The following is a 10,901-nucleotide window of genomic DNA, read 5'->3' as shown; positions in this document are numbered from 1 at the left end:
AGCACTGGGGGGCACTGGGGGGCACTGGTGACACCGGGAGCACCGGGGACCGCGCGGCGGCGCCGGCAGGGGGCGCTCCCACCTCCCCGCCGTGCTCCGCCGGCCCCTCGTCTGTCTCCATCCCACAATCCCCCGCGGCACAGCGGCGCTCTGGCCCCGCCCTCCGGCGTTCTCTGTCCCTGCGCCGCGCGGGTAATGGGGGCGGGCACTGCTCGCCTTCCCGGCGTGCCCCGCGGCGGGCCAACATGGCGGCTCCCATGGCCACGGCCGCCGCTCGGGCCGCGTTCTGGGCCGCCGGTGCCGCTGCGGCGGGGCCGCTCCGGCTGGGAGCAGGTGCGGTGGGGCCACGGGCGTGCTTTGGGGCGGCTGCGTGGGGGAGGTGGCGAGCGGGAGGCCGGGGCGGAGCGGGGCCGGCGCAGAGGCCTTGTGGCAGCGGGTTGAGCGCTGCGTGGGGACGAAAGCATCAACGCGATTTTGGGGTGTTTTCGGTACGTTCTTGGTATATTCGCTGTTTGCCGGTGGTGTCCTTCCAGCTCGCCTCCCGGGGAGCCGCTGGGGCGGGCGCAGCTCGGCGCTGGGCAGGATCCTGGGCGTTCCTGGCCGCTGGAGCGGGAGCAGCTCGGCGCTGGGCAGCCTCCTGGGCATCCCCACCGAGGCACCGCCCGCCGCTCTGGGCCAGCACCCGCCGCCCGTGGCTACCGACAAAGGTGAGTGGTGCCGGCTGCCGCCCCGCCCCAGGACGACCTGACCCGCAGAGGGGTTTGGCAGCATCCAAGCCCCTCCTTTATCTGGCAGAGGAGCAGAGGCGCCTCTTGGAGAATCGGCCCGACCAGCCCCAGAACCCCAAGGTGCTGAGAATTGCCATCATTGGCGCTCCCAACGCTGGGAAATCCACGCTCTCCAACCGGCTCCTGGGCAGGAAGGTGAAGCTGGGGTGGAGTTCAGGCTGTTACCTTGGTTTTTTTGGCGTGTCCTGGCTGTGTAATGTGTTTAATTAATTTCCTGCAGGTTTTCCCAGTCTCCAAGAAGGTCCACACCACCCGGTGCAAGGCCTGGGGTGTCATCACACACGAGGACACACAGCTGGTGAGTCCCAGAGCCAAAGGGCAGGGTTTGCTCGTCTGTATCCTGTTGGATCACTTCTCATTACACAAAGATAGGGTTTTACCCTGACCTGTGACTGCTGGCAAACTTGAAACATTGCTTTTTCCTTTTCCTAGATCATTCTGGACACACCAGGCCTCACTAATCCCTTAAAAGCCAAAAGGTATCACCACTGGTGTGGGGAGGGGGGTGTGTGCTGCCTATCAAGGGTTGATAAGACAGGAATGTGATTTTCACTGTGCAAAGGTTGTAAAATAGGAGTGAAAGAATGTGTATTTTTAGCCTTATTTTGGTCTCCAAGTATTTTTTTTTATTGCAATTTCAGTAGCACACAGAGCCTGTGACATCCCTTGAGCCCTTTTGTGTTTGGTTCTGTGTATCTGCACATGATAAGGGATGTCACAGCCCCTAAATCAGCTTTGTGGCAGCTGGAATGAGGGAAAACACTGGTTTTCCTCTACTTTGAGGGGGAGGAACACAGTTATAATAAAGTGTGTCTGCTTTACTCATTTGTATGTGTCTTTCAGGCATAATTTAGATGAAGCCATGCTGACAGACCCATGGGACAGCATGAAACATGCAGATTTAGGTGGGTTTTCAACTCCTTTTGGGTCAAACCAAATCCTTTTCTGCCACAGTTCCCAGCTGTGGTATCTGGGTGTTTGCTGGCAGCCCTGGGAGCGTGAACAAGGAAGGAAGGGCAGAGAAAAGATTTGGAATATTGACCTGAGAAGGGGATAAGAACTGCCTGGTGCCAAGGGGAGGCACTTGGGGTTAATGATTGGGTTTGGATGTTGAGGTTTAGCATGTGTGATGTCATTAGGGTGACAGGGTAAGCTGCATTCTAGTGTTTTGTCAATTAAAACTCTTCTTTTTGTCCCCTCCTGATGGGGGGAGTAACCATAGACCCTAAAGCTGCAAGTGAACATTCTGGAAAATGTGGATTCATCCTGTTTCCCCCCCTCTTTCCTGGCAGTCCTGGTTTTGGTGGACGTGTCAGATCACTGGACACGGAACTCTCTGAGCAGGGAGGTGCTGAAGTGCCTGTCTCAGTTCCCCCACACCCCCAGTGTCCTGGTCCTGAACAAGGTAAATCCTGTTTGTTCTTCCTGCTTTCTTCAGGCACCAGCTGGCATCAGCAGTGATGGGGTTTGGGGTCTCTGGTGTGTTAAAGGACACAGGTTTCTCCCTCTGCTCCAGAATATTGAGGGGGGTGTGGGTACCTGTTGCATGCACAAGCACCCCTGAAGTTGTACTGCTGTCTGGGGTTTAAATCCACCTGGGAAGAGGAGCCAGGTTGGCCAGGGAGAATCTCAGCAGAGCTGACAGGTTCTCAGTGTTTGGGCAAACTGTGCTGGCACTGCTGCCACACTCTGGTTTGGCCTCTGGTCACAAAACTGTCCTATCCGGCAGCAGCTGCTTCCCTGGGTGGTTTCCTCTGGCTTCTTCAGATCCAGGGCCAGCTGCCCACCTCATTTAGGACAAATCCAGACACCCCTCTCTCTCTCTCTCTCTCTCTGACTTCAGGTGGATATACTAAAGAAGAAGTTTCTCCTGCTGGAAATAGTAGCTGACCTGACAGAGGGAATTGTAAATGGAAAGAAACTGAAAGTGAAATCTGCATTTAAACAGGATTCCAGTTCTTCAGCAAAGTCTCCTCTTCAAATCACTCAGCCTTCTCCACCTGAAGGCAAGGTCCCACGATCTCCCTGTGGGCAGGAAAAGAATCAGGCCCAGGAAGGCTCTGCTTTGGACAGGAGCAGTGTTGTTGGGGGTGCTGGCACAGGGGAAGCCCAAGGGCCAAAGTACTATGGACCCGAGGATCTAAAAGACATGAAAGGCTGGCCACACTTCCAGGAGATCTTCATGCTGGCAGCTCTCCATGGGGAGGAGGTGGATACACTCAAGGTAACTCCAGTCTGAACTTGTGTCACACCTGGAGACTGGTGTGGGACCCCAGCACTTGACACAGAGCCTCAGCTCCTGTTCCTGGCCTGGGATGGGGGGAAAGTGTCAGGTGTCAACATGGGGTGTGTCCTTACTGCATCTCCAGGACTTTCTGTACAAAACTCTTGCCTGGGGGTCTCCAAGCAGCAGCTTGTTCACCACAATGAATCCACCCACTGCTCTCTTCTCAGCTCCAGGGGTTCTGTGGGCTTTTGTAACTGATACACACGGCCCTAGGGAGGGGTTCAGAGCTTCCCTTTCTCTTTCCCCTGCCCAAAATACCAAACTGCTGCCCTGATGCCAGGCCAGCAGCAGTGCCCTCTCTGCACAGGGATGTTGGCACTGTGTGGGTGACACGTGGCAGCTGATGGGGGGTGTTGTGCCCACAGAGGTACCTCCTGATGCAAGCCAAGCCAGGCCCTTGGGAATTCCACAGCGATGTCCTGACCAACCAGTCACCTCAAGAGATCTGTGATAATATCATCAGGGAGAAGGTCCTGGAGTACCTGCCCCTGGAAGTGCCTTATGGAGTGACTCAGGTGGGAAGTGTGCCCAGGCAGATTTGGCCACGAGCTGTTTTATTGGGAATTTTGAGCTGTGCGATGAGAATCCCTTTGTTTGGATCTGTGGGATCTGCCACGCCCTGTGGAGTGACTCAGTACTTGCACCCCAGGTGTGCTCTAAGACCCTTTCTGTGTGCGTGAGGGGGCCACCCTCGTGTGCTGGTGTCTCCAGGGGAGTGGTGTTTGGGGGTCCTGAGGATTTTCCAGGATTGCTGAGTGCTCGCTTGCTGTCGCAGGTGACGGACATCTGGGAGGAAGGAGAATGTGGGGAGCTCCTCATCGTGCAGAACCTCCTGGTCCCAAGGGAGTCTCATAAGGTGAGTGAGGGAAGACATGGAATGCTGGGGAGGGTGAAGGGAGGTTCCCCAAGTCCTACACATGTACATCCTTGCTGTGATCCCGTCTCCCTCTTTTGGGAAAAGCCGTGTACCCAATACAGGCTGTCAGTAGCAACTCACACCTTCCTGAAGTTGCCTCATGGTTTGATGTTGGAATTTTCCTCATTGCTTCTGTGGCTGCACTGTTCTCCTGGGCAGTGGAAGGGTGAGTTTGATGATGTTCTCTCTGGGTTTTGACACAGAGGATGTTGATTGGAAGAGGAGGAAAGGTCATCAGCAGGATTGCTCAGGAGGCTGGCCAGGACCTGATGAACGCTTTCCTGTGTGACGTCCGCCTGAAGCTCAAGGTGGAGGTGAAGGGTTGAGCCCTTTGTGTGTTTTAACAGCTCTTGAGCTCTGATTGTGTGGAGAAACCAGTCCTGGGGCTATCTTGTCACCTTTGTTCAATCCAGACACAGAGGACGATGGAATCACTACAGTGGGCTGAAGTGGAATATGTTATCTTTGGGGGAACAGCCCAAACTGAAATAAAATCTCCAGACTTCTATGGCATCTGAACTGGGGACAGACACTGGAGAATCAGCTGCACCCATGATTCTGGTACTGCATTTCCAGAGCTGCCACCCACTTCTTTTGGGCTGTGTCTCACATCCTTGCTCCCGGGTGTCTGTACATGGAAGCTCAGGAGCATCTCCTGCCTTGTAGCAAACGAAGGGTTGCAGTGGAGGATTATCAGCACGTTTGTAATCTCTTCTGAAGGCTGAATCATGGTCACATAGGGGGACGAGGCCACCCCAGCCCACCTGATGGTCTCATAGGGGCTTTTCTCCCTGCGCTGTTGAAGTTGGTGGGTGTAGGGAGTTGGTTTTAGGGGTTTCCTGGCAGCTGGAACATCTGTAATGCCTGACTGGCTTGTCTGTCATGCAAAACCAGTGTGGACCCACTTTTTAGGAATTGGAATAGTTTATTGCATCAGAGTTGCTTCCAAGTCCTCACTCTTTGCACCAGGTTCACAGGTACAAACACAGAAGCTGTTGCAGCTAAAGAAAACCCTGAAGTGGGAAGAGCAGCAGGTTCTGTATAGCTCAGGTGTAACAGATGGTTGGGGATGGAGAGCACCTGGCACAGGTGAGGCTGGAGGAGCAGGGCTGGCTCTGCAGAGCCCTTGGCATGGTGGAGCCTGGCACCACATACGTGCACCTGGATCTGGTGTTTGGGGCTTGTTTTGTCTCTTCACATGGCTGTGCTCAGGTGTTTGAGGCACTGGGTGCCTTCCTGCCAGAAACCCAGGTAAAGCTCTGTGTGCTGTTATAAATTAACATCCCTGAGGGAAGAAAACCCCAGCAGTGAAGAGATTGGGAAGGGTCTGGGACCCAAACCTGCTGAGCCCCTTGTCCCTCTCTGGTGCAGTGTGAAAGAGATGTTTTACCCTTCTGCTGGAGGATTCTATCTGGAATGTGAGATTGACTGAAAACTGGGTTGGGAAACCTCCACGGACTGTCCTTCCATGTTTCCCAGGAGCAGGGGGTGCTGTGGTCCCTTGAATGCTGCTGTCCAACTTTTGTATTTCTCTTGCAATAAAATGAGGTCCCAGCACAAGTGATTGTTCTCTCCTTTCTTCCTCCCTGGCAGCCTGACTTCACGGCCACTGCCTTCCTTCTGTTTTATTCCAGCTCAAACCAGGGCACTTTCATGTTATTCCTCCTCTCAGCTGAGCTTAGATCCCGTTTCCTGAGCTGTGGCTTCTGAAGGTTGCACCTTGTGGGGGGAAAAGCTGGGTAAGCAGGGTTAGAGGGGTCTCGTGGGTATGAAGGGAGGCTGTCCCCTTTGTGTGGCCGTGTCATGGGAGGGGTCAGGGTCACCCTGTGCTGGCCCCGAGCTTCATCCCAGGCTGCTTCCAGGGATGGAGCCGAGTGCCCCGGGCAACAGCCGCTCCTGGGGGCAGCGGGAATGCTCCTGGCATGGGAAGAGGTGAAGTCTCTCACCTTCCTGACCTGCAGCTCCTTAACGAGCTTTGAGAATTAGGTTAATTATCCCACTGCAAGCCCACCGCAGGGGTGCAAATTGTCACTTCCCTGTGGAAAAACACCAAGGACTGACCCCAGGTGGGCAAGGGATGTCTGTTGGGACCTCGGTGTGGGCAGCACCGGAGCTGTGGTAGAGCCCCCTCTGTGTCCCCTTCATGTTCCCCCCGTGTCCTCTTCCTGGCCCACCTACGTCTCCTTCTCAACCCCTATGTTCCTTTCATGTCCTCCTTGTACCCTGCCATGACCCCAGGTCCTCCCTGCGTGTCCCTCCTTGTTCCCCCCATGTCCCCTTCACGTCCTCCCTGTGTCCCTCCCTTCATGTCCCCCATGTCCCTCAGTGCGTACCCCCCCGTGTCCCCCCATCCCCGCTGTTCTCTGCACTACCCCCCGTTACCGGCAGGGGGCGGCGCGGCGCTGCCCCCCCCCCCCCCCCCGCCCCCTCCCCTCCCTCTCTCCCTCTCTGGCGGGGCCGCGCGTGCGCGGGGCGGGGCGGGCGGCGCGCGGGCCGCGCGTGCGCGGGGGCGGCTGCGCAGCCAGCACGGCCGGGGCGGGCGGCGGCGGCGGCGGCGGGGCCGGGCGGGCACAGCGGCGGCGGCGCCATGAGGCCCGGGCAGGGGCACCGAGAGTAAGTGCGGCACGCGGCGGGAGCGGCGGCGCGGCCCCGCCGCCGCCTCCTCCTCCTCTTCATCATCATCCTCCTCCTGCTCCCCCTCGCAGCGCGGCGGGACCGCCGCGGTTCATACCCCCCCGCCCCCCCCCCCCCCCCATTGTCCTTCCCGGGTGTCCCCTCCCCCCGCCCGCTGAGGCATCACCGGTGTGGCGACCACCCTCCTGTCGCGACACCCGGCGCCTGTCGCGACACTCGCTCGCAGCCCGCCTCCCCCGGGGTCTCCCGCGCTCATCACGGAGCTCCCAGGCCCCCCGGTAGCCCCGGCGCCCTCATTACCTGTCCCTGGGTACCGCGCACACGGCCCGGGATCGCGATAGTGCGTCAGCCATCGCGACAGAAGTGCCGTCAGGGGGAAGGGGGGATTGCGGTCGCAGTGCGAGCACATCCTTTGTGTGATTCTTTCCCAAGAAAAGTGTCTTTTTGCAAGAGAATCGCAGGCTGCTTTGGGCTGGAAGGGACCTTAGAGCCCATCTCGTCCCAGCCCCCTGCCGTGGGCAGGAAGCACAGGTATCGTCAATAAATCATCCGTCGTTTTTATTCCCTACCAACCAATTTTCAAGAGTCTCAGGAAGAAGAAGAAGAAAACTGTAGAGCTGGACTCCGGTTCTCAGTCCACTCGTACAGCAAAGTGGTTTTGGTTCTACAGCGTGTGAACCTCCCCGAGCAACACCTGCGAGGGCTCACAGACGTCTCTCACCCTCCCTTGGTATCACTAGGTACAAGTTTAGGATAAATCACAGATGCAGGTTGGTTAGTTCAAACCAGAATTTGTTGTGCTCACTTCTTACTACAGTCCTCAATTCTTCTGTAGTCACATTCTCAAGAAAATATAAGTTTATCTGGAAAACTTTTTGCAGCAATACTTTTTTCCTCGTTATTGCACAAACCCGGTTCTTTGTTGCTCCGGTTGCTGCGAGAGAGGAGGGAGCTGGGAGCTCTCAGGAGATGAGGTTGGGTTCCTAAGTGATGTCATTTGTGCTGGAGCAACGGTGGTGACTTTGTGATGGAATAAATCCTCCTGGACGTGTCGGGGCTTTGTGATTGTGTGTGTGTGCACTGTGGAAACTTCGTCTGATTCAGCAGTCAGCTGAGAAAATTCCGTGCTTGGTGCTCCATAGGCAGTGAGGGAATAGAGTGATGAGAGTTGCATTTTCCTTTCAGCCTGTTTATTCTGATCAGGGCTTTTTTCAGCTTAAGAATTTGAACTTGTTGGAGTCTGGTCGTTTAAGTGGGTGCATAAAGCAGTGGGGAAAGATGATGTTCAAGGGTCTTTGGTATTAGAGGTGGAGAGAGCAGAGTTTTGCAGCCAGCAGCAGAGTGAAGGATTCAGGGAGAGCATTCAGGTGGGTCTGAGGTCCTGTGAAGGCAGTCCAGAGGGTCTGAAAACTTGGAGGGGAAAAGCAGTGATAACAGAAAGCAAACTTAAAAGCAAATGCACACAGTATTAATTTTCAGCAGTGGAAGATTTGGATCAAAAGCGAGTAAGAGTCAGAGGGTAAGGTTTGCAATTAACACAGAATCTAAGCTTTCATGGAGAAATGCTTCCATAAAATAAAGGCTATTTATTTTCCAAATGATATTTACACTGGGTAGAATTTCTGAGGTGAAGAAATGAAAATTGCCCCTTGTCTGGGGGAGCACAGGTCGAGCAGGAGCTGGAAGAGGAGTTGATGAATTGGCTGTAATTCACAGGCATCACTTCAAATATTTTCAATATTTCTCAACTATTTTAAGAAGCTGTATTGAATTCCAGCCCAACCAGCCTGATAGTCTGGAGAGAGGAAGGATGCGTATTGCTGGAGCAAGAATTAAGCAAAAATAGATAAATCTGACATAATGGATGACAAGAGAAAGCTGATTGCTGAAAGATGCTGGCATGCTCTGTTTTTGCATGCTTGGCATATATTCTGTTGTGTTACATGGCTTTTGAAGTGTAAAAAAAAAGAAAGAAATCTCATTTTGTGCTGAGATAAAAGAAAAGGCAGGTGCTTAAATTCTGTTAAGGATCAGCTTTGATACTGACATGAAGGAGTGACCTCGCTTGCATTTACCCCCCTGTCATTTTGTGAACTTCTCAATTGAATAAATAATTCACTTAGCACCAAATAAATGCCATTTAATAAGATGGTATTTTTGATCCCCCTTTCACTTCACGTTGCAGTTTCACACTTTTTCAGCTTGAGCACAGCCTGGGGTGCTATTTCTGTTAATAACATTAAAAATATGTTGGAGAATGTCCACATAGTATTGTTTTTTTCTCCAAATGTGAAATTAAGGAACCGTTGTGTTCTCTGCAGCTTGGATATTTGCCTTCATTTAAGCCTTATTTGTATTTGTTTCAAGTTGTCCTCTGGTAGATAAGCTTTTATATCTATGTTTGCTTCTGGGAACTGTTACCAGATCAAGAGGAGAAGTAAGGATTTTTGTCAAGGACTGAAGTATCTCTATTTCCCAGAAGCTCAGACAATGTGCAGGAGCCTCGGCTTGTGTCCTCTGCTGCACTTGCTGAAATGCCTGGATGTGGGATAGAAACTTCTATCAGTGTTTCCAGTGCAATATTTTAGTTTTTCACATTGGTTTGTCCATTCATTTTTATTTCTCTTCATTTTTGACCATGACTTGTTACTGGCTGGCATAAGGAGATGGGGAGATGAGGAAGTAGAAGGTGTTGGCCTGGCTGCCCCCACGCCAAAAACCTCCATCATCAAAGCATTTTATATCCTGTATATTCCTGGCTCACTCATCTTCAGTGAGCGGAGTCACAGATTTATGAAGTGAGAGATAAAGTAACGTCCATTCTGTATTTCTCTAAAGCTAGGTAAAACTTGCAGGATTCTGGGATGTGTGGAATTGCTAAATACACCACCAAGAACATAGCCACAGCCTGATTTGTTTAACAGATGATCAGCACTTTTAAATAATTGGCTTAAGAACATGTAGTTCACTGAAATGCAACGCCCAGCAGGTGAGTAACAGGTCACTGTTGTGTAGTACACTGTATCCAGGCCCTGCTGACTCTTCAGAGGCTTTTTTTGGGGTAAGATGCCCCTGAGGATGAGTAAAGGTTTCACAATTTTCTGCGTCTGTAATGAGTGTATCACCCCACCCTTTCCAATTTTCAGCACTTGAGACGTTTAAACAATTTTAAACATTCTCAAACTAGGAAGTGAAGTGAGTAATTGAATTTTTTATTCCTTGTGTGGTATGCCACATTCCCATTTTCCCATTGTGCTTTTTGACTCGTGTTAAAATCTTCACCACACAGATCTTGGAGCAATTTTTTCTTTTAATTGCAGGTTGTTACTTTTGACTGTGAATGCTAAAATGAGTTTGTCACACTATTCATCTTTCTTTGAAAAAAAAAAAGCTTTCCAAATACTGATTGAGGACCAGGGCTCCTGAACAGGCATTCTGCTGGCTGACGCCCAGAAAAGTTGTTCTGAACTTTACCCAAAGATATTTTTCTGAGGGGTTGTATTCTTTCAAAAGCTGATTTTACTGTCCAAGTAGGGCATAGCTTGGCCTACAGCTGGAGCTGACAGAGACCTCTGTGTTCATCTGCTGCTGGTTTCTATGTTTTTAGTAATTTGATTTAAATGGACACTTTAAAAACCAGCAGCTGTACCTCATGGCTGACCCAACTTCACAGATCCTATAGGTCCCTTTTCCTTATTTCAGCACATTCTGTCTGGGTGTCCCTCCATGCCTCCCCACTCATTTAGTATTTGTTCTGTTGTTGCTATAATTATTCTCCCATTGTGTTTAGGAATTATGTTTCGTTTATATATTCCCACTGCTTAACTTGTTTATGCTGTGTGTGAAGATTAGTCCAAGTTTCCAGGGTTTGTGAGGAATATGGTGATATTTCATTCTTGGAATAATTTCTCAGGAATGTAGTTTGGCTGCAGCATGGATTTGGTAGGGAGCAGTGGGGGTGTAGCACTTGGGGATGAAAACTGGGAAAGATTTTTCATGTGAATTCCCAAGTCCCGTGCAGGGATTCTGGAGTGCTTGGAATGCGTGGAGCACTGGCTTGTTGATGTATTTAGAGATAACTGAACTGCTCCAGGCTTTTAAATAGATGCATTGATGGGTGTACTAGAGGGAAATGTGTTAGAAAACAGGTTCTCTGTAGATGCAACATATCTGAGACAAACCTTTAAGTACAGTTCTGCTGAATTAGGTGACAGATCTGTGGGTTCTGTAGGATCTTCGGTGGGCAACGCGTGTGAACGTTTAATTTCTTATGATG

At 51.9% G+C, this 10,901-nt stretch overlaps 2 protein-coding genes across 3 annotated transcripts in view; both read left to right on the top strand.

Moving 5' to 3' along the window:
• Positions 1 to 229: 229 nt before the first annotated feature.
• On the top strand, positions 230 to 5,551 carry ERAL1 (Era like 12S mitochondrial rRNA chaperone 1). The gene is made up of 11 exons (XM_039563084.1): positions 230 to 333; positions 534 to 707; positions 796 to 923; positions 1,009 to 1,086; positions 1,221 to 1,267; positions 1,632 to 1,693; positions 2,081 to 2,193; positions 2,632 to 3,012; positions 3,441 to 3,590; positions 3,851 to 3,931; positions 4,195 to 5,551. Exons 1-11 carry the CDS (start codon positions 246 to 248, stop codon positions 4,315 to 4,317), a joined length of 1,425 nt encoding a protein of 474 aa, XP_039419018.1. The 5' UTR covers positions 230 to 245; the 3' UTR covers positions 4,318 to 5,551.
• Positions 5,552 to 6,544: 993 nt separating this feature from the next.
• FAM222B (family with sequence similarity 222 member B) overlaps positions 6,545 to 10,901 on the top strand; it is a 36,394-nt gene continuing 32,037 nt past the window's right edge. Inside the window, exon 1 of one of the 2 annotated variants that reach the window (XM_039562948.1) lies at positions 6,545 to 6,604. The gene's annotated coding sequence lies outside the window, so the exon portion shown is untranslated. The remainder of the gene's footprint in view (positions 6,605 to 10,901) is intronic. The other variant, XM_039562947.1, reaches the window with a different exon arrangement.

This window comes from Corvus cornix, chromosome 19 (assembly GCF_000738735.6).
Source record: "Corvus cornix cornix isolate S_Up_H32 chromosome 19, ASM73873v5, whole genome shotgun sequence".
NCBI classification, from domain to species: Eukaryota; Metazoa; Chordata; class Aves; order Passeriformes; family Corvidae; genus Corvus; species Corvus cornix.
Note: the sequence above shows the minus strand (reverse complement) of the source record. Positions and strands in the feature narration are given on the sequence as shown.

Coding starts and splice junctions, on each gene's coding strand:
- ERAL1 (XM_039563084.1), top strand. CDS start 246: ATGGCGGCTCCCATGGCCACGGCCGCCGCTCGGGCCGCGTTCTGGGCC. Junction 1,694..2,080: donor CATGAAACATGCAGATTTAG/GTGGGTTTTCAA, acceptor CTTTCCTGGCAG/TCCTGGTTTTGGTGGACGTG. Junction 3,013..3,440: donor AGGAGGTGGATACACTCAAG/GTAACTCCAGTC, acceptor TTGTGCCCACAG/AGGTACCTCCTGATGCAAGC.